General features: G+C 45.6%; 2 protein-coding genes across 6 annotated transcripts in view; one reads left to right on the top strand and one right to left on the bottom strand.

Moving 5' to 3' along the window:
* Nucleotides 1-2,512: 2,512 nt before the first annotated feature.
* Nucleotides 2,513-11,341, top strand: LOC118770558 (HMG box-containing protein 1-like). 4 transcript variants are annotated; one of them, XM_036518306.1, is made up of 12 exons: nt 2,518-2,547; nt 2,635-2,704; nt 4,115-4,307; nt 4,664-4,874; nt 5,121-5,244; nt 5,374-5,485; nt 6,800-6,915; nt 7,292-7,448; nt 7,842-7,986; nt 8,463-8,762; nt 9,058-9,199; nt 9,546-11,341. In XM_036518306.1, the coding sequence occupies exons 3-12, from the start codon at nt 4,139-4,141 to the stop codon at nt 9,561-9,563; spliced, it is 1,494 nt and encodes a 497-aa protein (XP_036374199.1). In that variant the 5' UTR covers nt 2,518-2,547; nt 2,635-2,704; nt 4,115-4,138; the 3' UTR covers nt 9,564-11,341. The 4 variants fall into 4 exon arrangements, with proteins under 4 accessions (XP_036374198.1, XP_036374197.1, XP_036374199.1 ...); XM_036518305.1 differs by lacking the exon at nt 2,635-2,704 and having other exon boundaries at nt 2,513-2,547; nt 4,115-4,286; XM_036518304.1 differs by lacking the exon at nt 2,635-2,704 and having other exon boundaries at nt 2,513-2,547.
* A 68-nt stretch (nt 11,342-11,409) lies between these two features.
* cog5 (component of oligomeric golgi complex 5) overlaps nt 11,410-19,863 on the bottom strand; it is a 111,700-nt gene continuing 103,246 nt past the window's right edge. For both annotated transcript variants that reach the window (XM_036517916.1, XM_036517917.1), the window contains 4 exons: nt 17,736-17,812; nt 14,813-14,939; nt 14,148-14,227; nt 11,410-11,807 (listed from right to left, as the gene is read on the bottom strand). In XM_036517916.1, the coding sequence (XP_036373809.1) occupies nt 11,696-11,807; nt 14,148-14,227; nt 14,813-14,939; nt 17,736-17,812 (396 nt within the window). In that variant the 3' untranslated portion in view covers nt 11,410-11,695. The remainder of the gene's footprint in view (nt 11,808-14,147; nt 14,228-14,812; nt 14,940-17,735; nt 17,813-19,863) is intronic.

Below are 19,863 nucleotides of genomic sequence, written 5' to 3'. Positions count from 1 at the left end.
TTCATAGTTAGGTTAATATTGCGAGAACCACAATCGTTCTGGATAAAGTAATTATTTTAAATATAAAGAAACATTTCCTGTTTAATTGTTACACTGTCTAGCTATAGTGGCTGCTTCTTGGTTTTTGGTGTAATATGTTTGACCCGGTGCACACTTGTATGTTACATGTATATTATACTTGAATTTTGTTTTTTATCTAAAGTGCTTATCTTGACTAGATTATCTGTTAATATACATCCATAGCTTACATTGTGTTGATATTCATGCTCAAGAAATCAAACAGGAAGCCAAAACAAAAACAACAGTAATTACATTTGATACAGCACTTTTGCAATGATCAGTCTTTAAAGGTATCATTAACAGTTACCTGACACCATTATGTCACTTTGCAAGCAGATCATGGAGTCATTCTTTGAGGAAGAGGATTCCTCTTTTTCTGTCTGTACACAACTCATATCCCAACTTAACACTAGTACAGTACAGGTCCCTTGATGTTTATTCGGCCACTTTTTGTTAAACTTTAGGCTTCTGCACACTTGCACTCGACTTTGTCACCATGCAGCTGTAGTGGCTGTGATAATTTATTTCCATGAATAATAATTCCCTTTGTGCTTTTTAATATAAAAATCGGGACAGTTTCCAAGACTGACTGAGAGCCATGTGTGATGGGGGCACCTAAACTACAGTGGAGGCTGGCTCTATGCTTGCTGTTGACAGCCAGCCGCACTTTTGCACACACTGACACAAAGGCCTCCGTGCTTTTATGACAAGAAACTGGGCACCTTTTGAAGTCAGACTAAGGTACATTAATACCTTGCTCTTAAATAACAAAGCACCATTCAATCACAGTTTGTGATGTTGGCCCTATGTACCAGATTTTTGCTTCTTTTTTTTTTTTGGTAGCATTTTAGGCCTTGTATTTTTCATCAGTTTACTGGTATTTCAGTTTTCCTTAGTATAAGTAAACCTCTAAAGACAAGTGTAGCAGTGTTTAAAGAAGCATTCACTGTTTTTAGCCATTATGTCCAATGACAGTTTATTGGTTTGGATGATTATTGTCTACCTCTGCACAATGATACCAACATGTTTACGTATTCCTTCTGGAAGACCTCGCCTTCCTCTATCAGCAACAGGCATCAGTAAATCCTTGTTTCATAGTATTTCTGTGATTGTATTGTTTTTTTTTTCCCATCCGCTCAGTGTGCAAAACTGTCACGGAATTTAAAACTTAACTTAGCTTTATATGTTAAACAAAACGTAAAGAGAAAAAGGTACACCCACTTCGCTGTAGTAAATCCTGTAATAACCCTCTGGCACTAGCTTAGTGTTGGCTGTGCTGTCCATTTCTTGTAATGCAGTTAAAAGGTCTACAGATTCTCAATGCCAGAGTATTTTCAGTATTATATTGTTGGTTATATTTGAATTTTCATTACAATTAAAGTACAGTTTTTATTAAAAAATGACTAATTTATGTGGTTTAATTGATATTTTGAATTGCATAAGGTTTAATTACAATAATACAAATCATTCATATGTCTTTATTCATTATCCTTTTTGACAGTAAATTGTCCTATTCAGTAGTACTACTACTCACTGAATTTACAGTTACAGTTAGTAAAAAAAAAAAAGACATTGAACAGGAATTCAGTTTTTAAAAACCCCTGAAACAATTCAGTAGTTTGCAGCTTCTCACAATGGTTATGAAAATGTCTTAGTTGTACTGATGATTACATCTCAGTCTTCTGTATATCACTTTTCCAGTGCCAAAATTAAAATATAAAATACACTTTAAACCTTACTAAATACCTTCTTATTAATCTATTTGATGAATTTCTGCACCTCTAATATAGAAAGATAAGATAATAAATTACAGACAAAACACCCAAATTACAGAAATATTTTTTTCCTTCTGTGAATTTTTTTAAATACAATTTTTTTAAATACCGCAACTACTGTAGTGGTTTGTAAGTCTATGAACTGTACGCAGGTAAAAGTATATGAACTCTTTGTTCTCATTTTCTTGGATACCAATGTGACTATTTATATCTATATACTAACATGGTTAGCTATCTACATTGTTCACTTAGCCTCCTAGTCTTTTAGCTTCCTATCACTTCAGATATGCTCGTTATATTAGAGTAATAGGGTTTAATGAATTACTGTACGAAACATTAAGTGGAGGCAGCTTGACAGTTCATTGTTTATTTCAGGTTCTGTTGTTGTGTGGGAGCTGTAGTCAGATGGGTATATAATATCGCCAAATACAGCAAATGGATGAAATTTAAGAACTACAACAATTGTAGAGGCGGGATAAGCAGATTGTCCAATTAACAGCAACACAGAATTAACGGGCGTGCACCACAGCCAATAACGATAGGAATAACAAATACACGCAAACCGGGAAGAATGTCATTAATTTCAGCCAATCGTGAAGAGAAGAGTTACTTATTGATAGCGAAAGCCACCAATAGCTGTTCGTATCTAAAAGTAATCATTCCCTCCCTCTTCTGAGAACACCAGAGATACACGGTAATGGCGACGGGTTTGGTAAGTAAGAAAGTTAACCACAGACAGCAGAGAAACAAAAGGTTGAAAATATACGACGGAATAAGTGATGAACTTCGCTTTTCACAGTTGCCGCGGATTTAAAAAAGCGACACGATATCACTGATGCCACCGATTGCGACTGTCATCTCTTATTAGAGTGAGTTTTTTTCATTGTGACGATTGTTGTTTTGGCATTCGCGTTTGCTAGCTAGCATAGCTAGGCAGCTAGTTTTGTTTTGTTTTACCTTGGGTCTCTGTCCATCTGTGACGTTTTCGCTTCATTCATTTCACCATCTTGAATGACAGCACCATGTTTCAACTTGTTGACATTCTTTTGTTAGGATTTATGCGAGCGCTATCTTTAGCTAACGCCAACTCAATGTTTTCTTTATTGTGACATTAGCTACCTAACAAAAGAGTTCCGCTCAGTCTTTCGCGAGCTAGCAAACAGCTGTCAATGAACTTTTCATCAGAGCGTCTCGATTGCTTGCCAGCTGGCAAATCCTATTTTCGTTCAGCAAAGGTGTTTGTCTTCGAAAGTAACTTGTTTTGTATTAAAATAACGTTAGGGTATGTAAAAGGCGAATTATGTTGGCTAGACCTTTGGTATTTTGTTTGCAAGCTGAAGCGGGTAGTTCATCGGACAACCTATTGCTTTTTATACATTCATGCATTTTTTCTAGTCAGCCAACACGGTGTAGCGCTAACGGAAGCGAGTATTTAAAAATGAAAAAAGTTGTACTTCAGTCTATAATTAATTACTGATCGTTTCATTCTTATCAGTTGTGTTATTGATCACCTCTTATTACGCAGTTCTGAATGAATGAGCTCTGGTGCGCATGCGCCCAGTCCTTAAAGTTTATAAACAAGGCTTGCATGCTAAGGGTCACATGATGGCGTTTACGGGGAGACAGAAAGTTCACAGACAAAGAAAGTAATTCATTCAAACGCGATCTTTAAGTTATTGAATTCACCTGAAGGATGTGCATTTCTTTATGCACTTGCTTGGATATGAATAGCGTATTATTACCTTTATTTTGGACGGTAGTTACTGTTTGATAAGACAGCCCATTGTAATGTATGACGAAAGCAAATGGAGAGAGAGAAAAGACTTGGCTGTAATTAAAACAACGAAACGAAACAATACTACCTTCTACCTTCTCTACCTACCTTCTCGAAGAATTATGTCTTTTTTTGACAGAAGAGAGGGAAACGAATGTAAATGTGTATTTAATCGTGTGCAACAAGCGCAGCTGAACCTAGAACGCTCCGAGTGTATTCTTATGTAAACGTTACAATTGTTATTTCATTACCAACGTTAGCGTTATATATTTACAATTAACTTTTTTATTAGACGTCTTTGCATATGAATACTCTTGACAGGTGAACTTTGAGGTGAATTTATGTATTATTCGGCCTCGTAAATCACCACTGTACTGAGTCATTCCATGGTTTAAATTTACAAGAACTGAGGGGATTTTAACAGTTTCATCACTCGGACATTATATGCAGATGTGTCGTTTCTCTGGCCATAACGTAAGTCACTGTCGTTCCTGTGTGTCTGTAGTCAGGGGAGCTGACATGGCATAATATGGTGTGGGAAGTGAAGACTAAACTGGTGCCGTACAGCATAGAGAAACGCCAACAGGGGGAGCTGCAGAGCACTTCAGGAATGGACGACGCCTTCGACATGCTCAAGTGCAACGAGGACCTGCCGTCCTCGCCCGGATGCCCTACCAGTGAGAGTCGCATGGAGTATGGTAATCTCACTCAAACACAGAAACACACACAAATCCATTCATATATAAATCATACATAAATGCCCACACACACACACACTTTCACAGGCATACACATGAACAGATACAGACATTCAGATTAGCACTCACGTACACGTAACCTGACAGATGCATTGACTGACACACACATACACACACACACACACACACATATACTGACACACACACACTACTCTGTCAGGTGCACAGACATACAGACTGACACTCTGACTGACATGATATGGTTCAGCAGGAAAGCAACATGGGTCCATGCTTAACTTAAATGTAGCCCTTGGCGAAGGCTGTCTGATTAAAAAAAAACTCCTCCCCTCCTCCAGATGACCTCCCTGAGCTGCAGGAGGTTCAGGAGGGCCGGTCACTGCCAGCGGTGTTCCAGGTGTCGGAGGGAGTGTCTCATCAGGAGCGTCCCTGGGACACCTGGAGCCGCACCGCTGACAGCGACTCCCCCGACACCAACTGGCTGACAGAGCTGGCCAACATCGCCACCAGCCCCCAGAGTCCCCTGCTACAGAGCTCCTCCTGCAACAGGTGAGACACTTGTACCACAGTCACACCTGGGTCCCCACCACCTGCCATTCCACACATACCTGAACCCTGTGCCACGGTCATTTCACAAACACGCCTGAGCCTCTACCTCCAATCACCCCACACATACTTGAAGCCCACCTACAGCTACACACACACACACACACACACACACACACACACCGGTGCTCCTCCTCTTACGACAGCTCAGCTCTAACACCTGTATTCCACACCCTTCCCCCTCTTCAGGTCCTCTCCTGTGCACATCGTTGCCACCAGCAACAGCTTGCATTCCTACGCCCGCCCGCCCCTGGCCTCCAGCAGCGCACCCGGCCCCGCCCGCAGCCACTGGAGAGAGCGCCGGCGGGTCAGGGTATGACCTCTGACCGCCCTCGCAGTACTGCTCACAGCCCAGAGCGTGAAAACCATAAATCCCATGCAGTCAGGTGTAAAATGACAACCGGGATGTGTTCTCCTGACCCCCCCCCCCCTCCCTCCCCAGGCGAGCAGCGAGTCAGAGTCCAGCAACTTCTGCACATCCTCGCTGTCGGACGATGATGACATGGGCTGGTCCCATTCGTGGCCCGCCACAGTCTGGCACTGCTTCCTGAAAGGTATGGACAGCTGGCGGAGGTACAGAAAAGGCGTGGAAAGGTTGATGGAGTCAGGGGGTGCTGTTTTCAGTGGGAGGGCCATGGGGAGGGGCTGAAGCACTTGTCTGTGTCTCTGTTAATGTCCTGCTCTCCTATCTTGCTAGGCTGGCAAGATATATGAATCACCTCAATTATTCAAACTCGAATCTGGATGGGATTACACATCTTTGAAAGTCCCTGGATGTAAGACTCAGAAAGATGTTTCTGACACAGATGCCAGTTTATACAGGGCCATAGTGCTAGGCACTCTGAGCTCTGCCTGTATTAGAGTCTCAGGTTCAAAGGTCAGTTGAGACACTTTGTTCTTGATAGTAATCTTACAGCTGGACTGCCCCAGCAAAAGTTCAGATGTACACTCAAGTTCAAGAACTAAGAATTTAAGAACCAACTCTAACAGGTGTGCAAAGGAATTCTGCAATGCCATCAAACAAACATTGGAAGTTGTCATGGTGTGCATAATCAGCTCATATATATAATTTTTTTTTCCAGTTACCTCTCATAGTACTTACACCAACAGCCAAGTCACTCGAGTATATCATGGTCAGTTATGAGTGATCAATCAATCAGATTACTTACTTGACTAAATGATTAAAAATAATAAATTTCCAAAGGCTGTGTACTTTGCTTTTCAAAATCTATGCCTATATGAATAAGAGTGATGCATTTATTTTGATACTTGATGTGTGTCCCATTCTGATACTCAGCCATTTCATGAAAGGTTGGACGTAATGTGAACAGCTCGCCCTCTGCTGGACAAATAGTAGTGTGACAGTTGAAAATGTATTTAGTAACACATAGGGAAATTATGGTGGCGGTATCTTAAAAAGAGGCCTATCTCAAACCAGCAGCAAAGGCATGCAATTTTAAATCCAGGACTGGATTTAAATAGGACTTGATAGTGTGGAACAAAGCTGGGCAGATAGATGTAAAACCACAAAAAGGATTGAGGGAGAGACTGTTCCATCTAACCACAAAGCGCTTTGTCCTTTACTTTGTGTAAAAAAAATTAAAGCCAGCATTACATTTTTTCAGCTCTTAAAACATCTTTCATTCAGTTCAGTGAACACCAAGCTCCTGATGTTGCGTAAATATTGAAAAGCCCTCAGTTAAAGTTGTTAAAACTGTTGAAGTTGAGGATGAAGTGTTAGTGCGGTCAGATTAGCTGTGGGTCAGAGGACTTGATTGAAACGACTTTCTGACGGAATGGGAGTAAACGGACCAATCGGCTTTGGAGAATGGGCAGTGCGATGACATCATCCCCTCTGGCGCCCACAGGAACACGCCTGCGCTTCCACAAGGGACCCAACGTGGAGTGGCAGGACGTCGAGGACCTGGGCGACTCTGACGACGAGTCCGAGGACGAGGGAGAGGCCGCGTGCCACCCCCTGAAGGTTCCACCCTCCATAATTATACAGCACATTTTTTACATTTCACTTTCCATCCAGTAACAAAATGTCAGTACCCTGCTTCATGCAACTGTACTTGCTAATGCTAAGGCTAAAGCGATACCTTTTTACCAAAGACGGTGTGTGAAACCATTCTTCTGACAGAACAGCATTGGTCATTACTCTTAAAAGAACCTGCAGAGAAGCTCTGTTTATGTGGTAGTGGATGTTGTTTTAAGGATGTCTTTTTCCATTTTTCCTTTTTAGTTTGCCATTTGTTCCATGTTTGAGTGAAATTACATTCGATGTTCCTCTCGCCTGTGCGTGTGAGTTGTTCTGAAGAGGACAGGTGTGACGCATCTCTGTGTGTGCTCGCTTGCAGAGCTATGGATCTGAGGGGCTGAATTTAGTCTCCCACGAGGAGACCGTGTCCTTTGGTCAGTCGGTTCTCAAACTGACCTTTGACCCCGGTTCCCCAGAAGATGGCCTGTTAACAGCGGAATGCAGATTGGACCATCCCTTTTTCGTGAAAAATAAAGGTAAAGACACTGCTTTGTGATGAATCTAAGCACCATAAATGACCACAGTGACAACAAAGAACCGGGCCTTGGATTTGATACTTGCAAACTAGATCTAACCTACTGATGTCAGATACGCTGTGTAGTGCACCAGCCTGCCCAAGTGCTTATGGAACTCATATGTAAAATGTAAACTCTCATATGTAAAATCTGCTTCTGCTTATAGTTTCTTGATTTTCAGTACTACTGTGCACATGTGGACACTAGCAATTGTGCTACCACATGCAAAAAGTATGTAGCACACTGTAGTTGAGTTCAGGAGGTGATGTCAGACAGGAAGCCCTGGTCAGGTGGCTTGGTATTTATAGCTATGGAATGGCTGATCTCCCTCACTCCTCTCCCCTCCTCCCGCAGGCTGGTCCTCCTTCTACCCGAGCCTCACGGTCGTCCGGCACGGGATCCCCTGCTACGAGGTGCAGCTGGGGGACCTGTGCCTCCCCCCGGGACACAGGGACGCCATTAACTGTGACGATTCGGTGGTCTTTGACACCTTCAGGAGGTGAAGCCTTTGGTTTGGCTGGTTTCCGCAGCATCTGGACCTACATGTGTTCTGTATACGAGAGCCGTTGGTGCCGTGTGACTGTGTAGAGTGGCGGGCTGTGGGTATGGAATCTTTGCTGTGTGTTTATGTGGCAGCGCTTCACTGTTTGTGTGTGTTATGCTGTGTTGTGTGTTTATATACAATAAGGGTTTTCTGGTGTGTGTGTGTGTGTGTGCGTGTGTGTGTGTATACTGGCTGGTACTGTGTGGTTATGTGTTTATGAATGGGTCTAATATTTATAGATATATATAATCTGCATGGGTCTGTGCTGTTGAAGGGCAAATGTCATGCTGTGTGTTTGTGTAGAGTGTGCAGTTGTTTATGGTCAATGTTGTGTCCAAGTTATTTGCGTGTGTGAAGGGCCTGTGTTGTGTCTATTTACAGTAATGTATGGCAGTCGCAGTACGTGACTCGTCTCCTTGTTCCCCTTACAGTTATGACTTCACCCCCCTGGACTCGTCGGCCGTGTACGTTCTGAGCAGCATGGCCCGCCAGCGTCGGGCCTCCCAGTCCAGCGGGGGCGCTGTCAGCCCCGACTGTGAGAAACTGGGCCGGGACACGGAGCCCCCGGGCCCCTCCCACTCCCCCCACAGCAAGTCCAGCAGGAGCCACACCTCAGGGACAGCCAGCAGTGCCACGCCCACCAAGTGCAAGCGGCCAATGAACGCCTTCATGCTCTTCGCCAAGAAGTACAGGGTGGAGTACACACAGATGTACCCTGGGAAAGACAACAGGTGTGTGTGAGTGTGTGTGAGTGTGTGTGAGTGTGTGTGAGTGTGTGTGAGTGAGCGTGTGTGAGCGTGTGTGAGCGTGTGTGAGCGTGTGTGAGCGTGTGTGAGCGTGTGAGTGTGTGTGTGTGAGCGTGTGTGAGCGTGTGTGTGCGTGTACGCGCACAGTGCTTTGTGCTATTTGCAAGCAACGGTGGTGGGGGTGTTGGGGGTGTCGTGTCATGTACTCAGTTTTGGTCACTCTCCCAGTGTGTGAGAGAGATACTGCACGCTGGTCGTGACCTCTGACCCCTGTGTGCAGAGCCATCAGCGTCATCCTGGGGGACAAGTGGAAGAAGATGAAGAACGAGGAGAGGAGGATGTACACCATGGAGGCCAAGGCCCTGGCTGACGAACAGAAACGCCTCAATCCCGACTGCTGGAAACGCAAGCGAACCAACTCGGTGAGGACGGAGGCGCTCCGGCCGAGCGGCCAGGGAACGCCGCGTATAAACCGCGTGTTGCAGGTTCAGATCTCAGTCAGGTCACTGCTTTTGCATCCACAAATTGCTTTTGCAAAAGTATCCAGTTGTGCAATGGGCTATGTGCCAAATCAAGAGTCAAATTAAAACCAACATACAAGCTCTGTTACACTTTAGTCTGTTAGCTGGCCCAAGCACTGACCCAGGATCAGCTAACCAACCCCTCACTCTGACCCCCAAACTCTATAAGTACAAAAGACTGAAATTGACAGTCACAGACTGAAGCAGCGTGCCATTTAACCTCCCATCTCCTCGGTTCTTGTTGCAGGGCTCACAGCAGAATTAGCTCACAGACGCAGGAGGCTGCTGTGGGAATATGAACTGGACAGAGTCACAGAGAGAGAGAGAGAGAGATGGAAACAACGACCTTCCCACTCTTCAGCAAGGTGGATGACAATTTACTGTGATGATGAATTTTTTTTTTTTTTTGCTTTTTAAATTAATAGAGACATTATACAGACAAACGGAAAAAATGAGCAAACAAAAAAAGTTAAATGATATTAAAAAAAAGCATATAATCTAGTAACTAACTGTGCTTAAAATATTTTCTTACATTTTTAATGACCGAAAATGCCTTATTCTTCCAAAGTTAAGAAACTTCTCAGTTCTGTTTTTCAGGTAAATTTCATGCTCTAGGCTTGAAAGGTGCGATCCTGTGGTGCTACAGTAGGGTGTGGAGGAGCTGTAAACAAATGTCTATTTTTTAAATGTATAAACAAAAAAAAAAGATAAAAAGGGGAAATTTTAAAATGCTTTATTTCAGCTTGTTCATACGATTATATTTGTATAACTCAATATATTGCACAGACATGGTAATCCATTTCACTTTGTATTTGCATAAAGGGGCGGGGAGAGTATAACGAGGCCACGCCCATCTGCAGGAGGCTTCGGCCACTCACTCGAGGAGGCGTGTGACACAAACGAGGTCACGTGACCTTGTATTATACATGGAGTGGACACGTACACACAAACACAGCACTTCTAGGGCTATGACTAACCCCGAAGTGTTCTTGCACTTTATATACATATATACATATATACATAGATATATCTCGTATATATATAGACTTGTACAACTAATCCCAAGAAGAGAATTTATGAGGATCTCATGTGATGCAATCGTGGCCAAACTGTAACGGCTCCCGTATATCTCTCAGTTCGTCACTGCATTCTTCAAATCTCTCATGTCAATAATGTACAGGTCTTCGCCCCCCACCAAACCTCTTGCACAAAACGTTCTTGTATGATATTATAAATATTAAAAGTTTAAACATGTAATCTATCCCCCCGTCTCGTCTCGTGTCGTGTTGCATGTTTTGGTTTCATCTTCTGCTGTGCTTCAGTCCCTGTACCAGAGCAGGGAATTTATTTTTTGAACGGACGGCTGTGATTGGATACTTGTTTAAATTTTGCTGTGTTCCTTATGCTAGATTGTGTTGTCCTTATCAGGGTGGTGTGGAGGGGCCCTTCTTAAGGGTTCTCTCTCAGATGTGTGGTACTCTCCCTGCCTCTTCTTTCCCTTCCATACAGCTTTCATTCCATCTCCTATTTCCATCTGTAATGTTTTCATTTCCATGCGTTTACCTGCGCCTCTTCCTCGGCACTCATCGCTATGACGACGAGAACACGGTGGCCCCCACACAGACATGGCCCTGCCTGGAACCCCGTGTTCCAGTTTAACACATCAAAACACCGGCGTGCGCAAGAAGGATCTAATCCAATCTCTCCTGTGGCAGAATAAAAGATTTCTCGTGATGAATGAATGGGGAGCGCTTTGAAGGTTCTAATTGAATCTCTGCCCAACAAGATTCACTGCCCTCTGAAAACGGACACCGAACAAAACCCGCCAAGGAGAGAAAAGAACGAGATGAAAGGGGAAGCGTTTTTACATACCTGCCCTTTAATCTTAGACCACAGCGCATTTCCCATAATGCATCTGTGCAAACTGAGGATTCACAGAAAACAAAGTGTAAATAGGGTACATCCACTGTTGCACATGTACATTCTGCAAAACACAATCAAAATTAAATAGAGGATAATTATTTATAGAGTTTGAAATCTTTACCTAACCCATTATTAAAAAAACAAAAAAAACAAAAGTTATCAAAATAATCCTTCTACCAAGTGGAGAGTAACGTATAGACAGTTTGTAGTGATGTTTATAGAGCCAAAACTGCAAGAAAGAACAAATCAATAGTAATAAAACAGAATTACTTATGTGACTGAAACTGGTCACCTTTATACATAATCACATAATCTCAACCCTCACTAAAGCAGGGCTGAGTTTGAGCTCATCAAGGCTTAAAGGTTAAACGTTAGGGGGGCGCTACTCATAACGTACAGGAGGGGAGGGGCATCTTCTCTCAAATGTCGAGGTGAACTTGGTGACCTGGGAAGTGTTGTCGGAGCAGTCAGGTCCTACACGGCGGTGGCGGACTTCTGCAGCAGCTGGAGCATGATGGGATACACTGGTGCAAACTCCTTCCCCTGTCGCGCCCTCACTGACTGCACATAGGCCTCCAGCGCGCCCCTGCCCCAAAGGAGACACCACAAACCCATAAACCCAACACTCCTCTTCATTAACACAACACATGACCTCATCAGTGGATACAGGCTGGGACTAAGCTAAGCACTAAAATAAGTTAAAAAAACTTGGGTGAATTTATCTACTTTTTCCCCGGACCCTGAAGTAGCTCTCTGTCTCGGCCCTAGATTCTACAAGTCCCCGTGTCTCCACAAGGGTGCGCTCACACACCACTGAATTCATTTATTTAGTGTCGTTCCATTTATGTAGACATGCATGTTATGCACTCACATACACACGCACACCACAAGCACCCTTGGCTCAGTTTGTGGTCATTACACATTACGCAATGAATGTTGTTCTTGTGGCGATCACAGCAATATTGAACCAGGAGGAACACAGGAAGGTAAACATTCATCCATCACAGGAGATAAGGGGCACAGGAGTGCAGGCTGCAGTCCAGCTACAATCCCATTCCGGCTGCAGACTGTGCTGGCCCTTAAATGGGATCTGTTCAGAGGAAAAGCTGGGGGAATGGAGGAGAGATGATGAATGGGTTGGTTTTGAAACAGGGCGTCACGCACAGAGCCGCGGACAGCGGAGAATGGGGCCCAGAGGAAGCGCCCTGACAGGGACAGGAAGCCATTCCGATGAGAGCGTGGCTGCAGGTGTCACCAAAACGAGCGCGAGAGCTGAAATAATGGCCGCCATTAGCCGTCCCCTCGGGGGGAGGAGGCTACAGTGAGCCCTGCAGACCGGGATCGATAAAACTGCGCTGCTCCTATCAGCAGACGTCTGCGACAAGACAGATACCCCACCTCGTCCTCTCTGGCCCTTCCGAGATACTCCCAACGCTGCATCTATCCGAACAGAGAGAGAGCACTATGATCTCATCTGCAACGAAGTGCAGAGAGCACAGGGCAAAGGGCCCAGGGTAAAGGTCAGAGGGCAAAGGGCACGCTCCTGTTCCCAATACAGAAGTCTGTTCTGGGTTACGCCGAGGAACAGCCTCTGAAGGTACAGAGCCCTGCTGGACCAATCGTACCACGTTCTGCACAAACCCGACCAGCACAATCCCTGTGAACACCCCCTCACACTCGAGGCCAGGGTCCCATTTCATCCGAACAATCCGGCAGGAGGGTGGGCGGAATCGTTAAGGAGTGGGTCTCGTATCCGAAAGGTTGTCTGACCGATCTCCTGCTGTCGTACCCCACAGCCATGTGCTTAACCTGAATCGCTTCAGTAAATATCCAGCAGCGTAAAACTGACGATCCGCAAACTATTTAAACCCCTCTGGATCATGGATGGCGAAATAATGCAGTTGAATCTAATAATCATGTCATTGACAGTGCCTTTGAATATCCCGAGATACAAAGAAACCCAGGCTCTAGTGATGAGAGCGAGGCTTCATTATTCCTGTAATGGATGGACTGCTCCACAGCAAAAGGGCATTGATTGGCTGTAATCAGTGAGTCACACATGATAGCTCCATCCATGAGGCCACCCTCCTATCTCTCCCTGCTAGAGCGGACTGGACCCCTCCCTTTGTCTGTGCATTTAGGCCAGCCATGAATAGGGAAACGCGTGTGGATAAAAGCTTCATGAAAAAGTAAAGAACACCAGTGGAGTCGTCCTTGGTTACATTCCCTGAATCCAGTCCACCGCAAATTCCTCTAATGCGACCCTGGACACAGCAGAGAGACTCACTCCAGAGAGAGAGTACGAAACTGCATCTTTGTGCTCTGTGAATCTCTCTCTTTGCGCTCTCCTTTCAGAAATCAAGGCATCATCTGAGAGGAGTGATTGCCGTACGTGGACTGCAGACATTTGGACAGGGTCAGACAGACAGACCCATGCAGTACAGAGCAGTATCACTGTTGTGTGTGCGGCTGCGCAAACATGTTCACGGTGAACACTGTGTTCCCTTTAAAGAGCAGAAATGGGACCGTTCAAATGAACCTTCCAGTTCAGTTGGTAATGAGCACAGTGGGTGGGTGTATGGCTTACAGGAACAAGTGCAGGTAGGAAGCCAGCAACCACATGCAAGTGCAGAGCTTGCTGGCAACTGACAGATAGCTTCCGTATGAACTAAAGGCTCAGAAATAATGCTATAATGTCCCCACGAAGACGTATGTCTTCACAAGGGCATGAATTTCTCATGGATGTCCTGTATACTTCCTAGTCACAAAAAGGATGCACCTCTGTAATTTATGTGGACACAGCCACTTAACACCTGAAGCTGAGAAGTTCTTTTAGATTCATGATCTCAACACAGTACTAGAACAATCCTATCAGAGTGACAGTGTGAGAGAGTGTCCAGCAGGGGGCAGTGTGCTCAGGTCTTACCTGATGAGAGTGAGCCGGTCCTTCTCTGAGGGATGATCATCCAGCCACTGGGAGTACCGTGCGATGGACCACTCCGCCCTCTGTGAGAGACAGGGGGACACACTGACCATCAGGCCCATCTCGTGCACTGAAACGCCTCCGCACAGAACCCAACATGGCGGGGCTGCCCCGGTGCTCTGAGGCCAGAGAGGTTTCTGCTCAGATCACTTCAGATCTGGTACAAGTAAAAGAAGAGCAATGGAAGTGTATTCCACTGATTTATAAGAAGAAGAGCGAGTACTAGTGTGAGTCTGTACAGGTGTATGCATGATATACCTGGACAAGCTGTACATAACTGCAGTGAATGTATGTGGAGGTGTGGTGGTATATTAGAGTGAGGTACATGCATGAGTGTATGTAGAGGTGTATTACAGTGAGGTACAGGTGTGAGTGTATGTAGAGGTGTATTACAGTGAGGTACAGGTGTGAGTGTATGTAGAGGTGTATTACAGTGAGGTACAGGTGTGAGTGTATGTAGAGGAGTATTACAGTGAGGTACAGAAATGAGTGTAAGTAGAGGAGTGGAGGTGTATCAGGTGTGAAGTACAGGTACAGGAACAGGTGAGTGAGAGGTACAGGAATGAGAGTGATGGTTATATCAGCATTCCCTATGTTAGCTGCCATACCTGGTGGGGAGATCGGAGTTCAGCGGGGGCTCGTGTGAACAGGAAGTGCAGGATGGTGCTATAGGGAATGAGGTCTCCTATAGCCTGGCTGCTGGCGATGTGCTCACTGGTCTGGAAGAGCAAAGGCCTGGAATGCAACAACAGACGTAGTTATACACCAGACACCAACTATAAAACAATGCTCACAGTGACATATCAGATACCACAACACAATGATGCTCAGTAACGCACCAGATACCACAACACAATGATGCTCACAGTCACAGAATAGATATCAGAATACACTCATATGCTCAATTACACATCCTATTGTAGAATGTGTGTACATGTTTGTGTGTGTGTATCTAAATTTCTTTCTAAGAGTAAAACACATCACTGTATATTAACTGAGCCAGCCACTATGTCAGTGGCACACTGAACTTCCTTGCGGGAGCATTAATATGAGTACTCCAGTATTTCTGTGTATCATCAGCTCATGAGCGAATTCACAACATCACACATTGCTGCTCACTGGGGAAATGTCACAAGAGGGAAATCAGAGCCACGCTGTATTCATCTGCAACACCCCGACACAACCCGCACTCCCAAATAAAGGTTAATTAATTCTCCTTTACCACCGGCATCAATAATCTCTGATGCCGAGACGCGTTCTCAACATAAGCAATATTTTACATAAATTCAGTCTCGTTAAAGTATGCCAGCGTGGCTTCATGAGTGATTACAAAACACGAAAAAGCTTCATCCATTTACTGACTTGCCGATAAATCGTAATCTGCTGTCTGATGAGGGAAAAACGCTTAATATTTATTTGACAGGAGCACCATGTAAAACCACCCAATGACAAAATAACATGATGTGACTGACCTATCGAAAAATTTTTGTGACGATGTGATAATGAGTCAAGAGGTTGTGGTGTGGAGACAATGGGCCAACGAAGGGACACACCAGTCAGACTTCAACCTCTATGTCCCTGTCCATGCTCTGGGGTCTGGCACTGCGCATATTTCGTGCAGACGTGCTGTTGCTGAAATCCCATTCACCGCGCTCACCGCATCAGCTGATCCAAAGGCCGTAGAGATACGCGCAGCATCTGCACATCCACTGCCCCAAAAAAAATGTGCTCGTACTGAGCCTGGGCATCAGCCCAGCTGCCCAGCCAGCCAGCACGGCGCGATCTGATTCGCAGCCCGCAGCCTGGCATCGACTCCGCTGCGACCGCCGGCCGGAGCTCATCTTTATTCATGAGCCGAGAAGGTTCCAGCTGAGCAGAGTGCCATAAAAAGGCGTGAGGTGGGGCGTGCGCACTGCGCGGGGAGCTGCACGATCCTCGCTTATGTGGCTTTTCATGTGCTTCCTGGTGCTAACGCGGCAGGCTTCCGGAGACCGCCTTTAAGCACAGTGCATCGAGACAGGGGACAGTGTCAGGACAATGAGAGCTGGAAGCTGGAAGCTGGACAGTGTGCTGGCAAGCCGTACAGACATTCACAGTCTATGAAAGTATTAATTCTGCTGGAGAGTGTATTAAAGGCCGCTCTTGACTGATTGATGAAACTGTTTCCTACAGCCTGTGTTCGTCTCAGATAAACACGGAAATGATGAATCAGAACATTACCAGCTTCCCATAAAGGCGGCCACTGCGAGATTCGATTAGGTGGCCTGTTGGATGTGGCTCTCATTTGATTAGCGAGCCTTGGAGATGGAACAAAAGATTATGAAACAATGGCAGCAATATCCTCTGGAACTCAGGCCTTGTGGGTTCATGTTTGGAGACCAAGAGGTATTACACCCGCGTACAGCGATACACTCTGAAAACCACACAAAGGTACACTTACAGTGACTTAAACCCTACAACCAACATTCAGATGCACTCTAGAACCCGTGCTGGCATAGAATCTAGAACCCACATTCAAGTACACCCTAGAAACAACACAATGGCACACTCCAGAACCCACACCAGGGTATACTTGAGAACCCTTAATGAGGTATACCCTTGGAACTGTAAACCAATATCACAGAATATTCTCAAACTTACAGAAGTAAACAACCAGATCGCTGCGTACCACGCACGAGTGTAATCCAAGACAACAGCACAGGATGCTGAGTGAAACTGCAGATGAATAAATGCATTTTGTAATGGATACGCCTCTGTAAATGAAACTATTACCCTAACAAATGAATAATGACATGAATAATGGAGAACAGACGATACTCTGAGGAAGCAAATGTCACTAATGGCTCTAGTGCTAATCAAACCTGCATCTTCATTAAGCTTTCTTTGTTAGGAGCAATTAGCAATAATAATCTGCTGAAAGACATCAGGCCTCCTCTTTGTCACTGCTTAGAGGGATCGATGTTGCAGAAAGGCAGCACAAACAGGCTATTCTGTCCCTAGTGACATGCTCGGCCTTCTGTACGTCACATTCATAGTGTGCATGTTGGTACAGGAGTGAGTGGAGCAAAAGCCGTACTGTAAGACAGAGATGTGTGTACAATGCAGAACAAATTGAGAGGAACAGGCCGAGTGAGGTCTTCCAGGAACAGAAGACACAGACATTACATTACTTTCATTTGGCAGACGCTCTTATTCAGAGTGATTTCCAACACAAACGAACAGAAGCGTATCCATCCAAGTTGAATGTGCAACAGTGTCAGACCAGGCTAACAACACTCCCAGACCAGCGAGAGTGAGCACACCACTATTCAAGCCATACCACGAGTTAACTTGTGCAACCTGACTAGATAGCCTAAGGGTAGTCAAGTACACACACACTCCAAGTACAACCACACACACTGATGCATGGATGGAGTAGTGACGGACTGATGGATGAGAGATACTGGATGGATGGATGAAGACACAGGAAGAGGGACGGAGGGGTGTGTGTAGAGGTGGTTATACAGAGCAGGGGTGTCAACAGATGCCTACCTGAAGGACCGCAGCAGGCGGTAGGCCTTGCCCAGGTCGGACACCCGTCTGCAGAGCGGTGCCACCGCCAGCTCCATCTGCAACACAGACAGGGTTACGCTGCGCATACCGGGCCGGCGTGACACTAGTCTCTGCGGTAACAGAGCCGTCAGCACAGAGCTGCAGACAAATCACACCGCATTACGTTACTGGCATTCGGCAGACGCTCTTATCCAGGGTGACGTACACAGGTTACAATTTTTACATGTCATCCATTTACACAGCTGGATATTTGCTGAGACAACCGTGGATTGGGTACCTTGCCCAGCAGTTGCCCAGCAGTTCCCCAGCAGGGAATCGAATCAACAACCTCCTGGTTACCTGTATGTCTCTTTGCATACAGACATAACTGCAGAGCTGCGCACACAAAACTGGTATCTGTGCATACAGAGCTGACTGCGCAGAGCTGCGCAGATGTTTCTCTCTGCACATACAGAGCTGACTGCGCAGAGCTGTGCAGATATCTGTATGTGCAAAGGCCAGCATTGCATGCATAGCTCTATACCATCAGCTCTTTCTGCACAGAGAAACATTACCTGCGCAGCTATGCGCATGTCTGCGCAGTCAGCTCTGTATGTGCAGAGACCAGCATTGCATGCATAGCTCTATACTGTCAGCTCTGTCTACACAGAGAAACATTACCTGCGCAGCTCTGGTCTCTGCGCATACAGAGCTGACTGCGCAGCGCCACAGCGGCTGCAGGGCTGCAGCTCCCAGGCCTGGGGAGCAGTGGTGTGTGGGTTTAGAGGAGTGTGAGAGAGTTCCCCCACCGGAGGAGAGACCGGAGGAGCCTGCTTTCACAGTGCGCCTTTCCTCATTAGTGTTAATGAAGAGAGGAAGAGCCCACAGCCCTCAGCTGAGGCTGAGCGCTACATCAAACCAGCACTGACGGCCAATTAACACCCGTAACAGAGGTCTCCGCTGCACTGCTCTGACTCACACTCACATCCACACACGCTGTCTCCAACACACGTGCGCTCTCACACATACACTCTCAGACTCATACGCACTCTCTCTCTCACACGTACACATACATACACACACACTCTCATGAACACATATGTGTACTTTCTCACACGTGTTTTCTCAGAGGTCTTTCTGTCTCTCTTTCTCTCTCTTACTCTTTCTCACACACACACTCACAAACACACAAGTGTACTTTCTCAGATACGGGTTCTCTCACTCATATATACTCTCTCTCTCTCACACATACACCCATATGTGACCTTTCTCACACACACACACACACAAACACACTCTCACACTGTCACACACAGCTTCTTTAAAAGTATCCATCACTCTCGCACACACACCCTCTATGATGTTCACAAACGTATACAGTACTAATACAAAATCATATGCTTCCGATTATTGATATTATTTCTTTTTTTGGGAATGTCCATAACTTGATTTATTTGTAACTGTATATGTGTCCATTATCAAACGCCAAGGGACAGCAGAGCAAAATAAGCTTATAGCTAAATCTAGGCTTCACACAGAAAATGCGATAAGGGGTCATGCTAAAGATCGCATGCTGCCCCTGATAAACAAACACTCAAACGCAAAGGGGCCAGACAGCTGGAGACACACAGGCATCTCTCACAGTCTTCTCCTCTCTCTGTGGAGTGAGAATTCACCCCGCAGTTATCCTTAGTTCACTTCATCTGCTCTCCCATCACCCTATAGTGGGGCTAACGTGGCGCGGGGTCATTCACACACAGACCTTCTCCCAGGCTCTGGTATGAGAATGCTTTCAGACAAAGGTCTGAGAACACTCCTAGAGGGATAAGTGTTTGTCTGGCTCTGAGCTGAAGCCTACAGTAGAGTATTTGTATGCAGGCTACACGTTTCAAACCCGGGGAGAGTCTGTGCAAACCCTGAGGCAGGACCGCCACGTATTTGCGGTATTATATTTGCTTTGAAGTGCGCCGGTGTTTCTTGGAGACACCTCGGGAGAAATGCCGCGGCAATGCTCTCGCCGCACGCTCCACAATCAGCCTCGCCATCGCTGCCGCCGTGACATTTAAGCAGGACGGGAGATGAGCCTTGGTGTCAGAGGAGCCCACATATACAGCTGTGAGGGACCAGG

The sequence above is a fragment of the Megalops cyprinoides genome, chromosome 23 (genome assembly GCF_013368585.1).
Source record: "Megalops cyprinoides isolate fMegCyp1 chromosome 23, fMegCyp1.pri, whole genome shotgun sequence".
NCBI lineage: Eukaryota > Metazoa > Chordata > Actinopteri > Elopiformes > Megalopidae > Megalops > Megalops cyprinoides.
The sequence above is the reverse complement of the archived record's forward strand: the minus strand, read 5'-3'. Positions and strand labels throughout refer to the sequence as shown.

Excerpts from the sequence above, each read along its gene's own strand:
- LOC118770558 (XM_036518304.1), top strand. Across the intron at positions 4,875-5,120 it reads CAGAGCTCCTCCTGCAACAG|GTCCTCTCCTGTGCACATCG; the intron begins GTGAGACACTTG and ends CCCCCTCTTCAG. Across the intron at positions 7,449-7,841 it reads CTTTTTCGTGAAAAATAAAG|GCTGGTCCTCCTTCTACCCG; the intron begins GTAAAGACACTG and ends CTCCTCCCGCAG.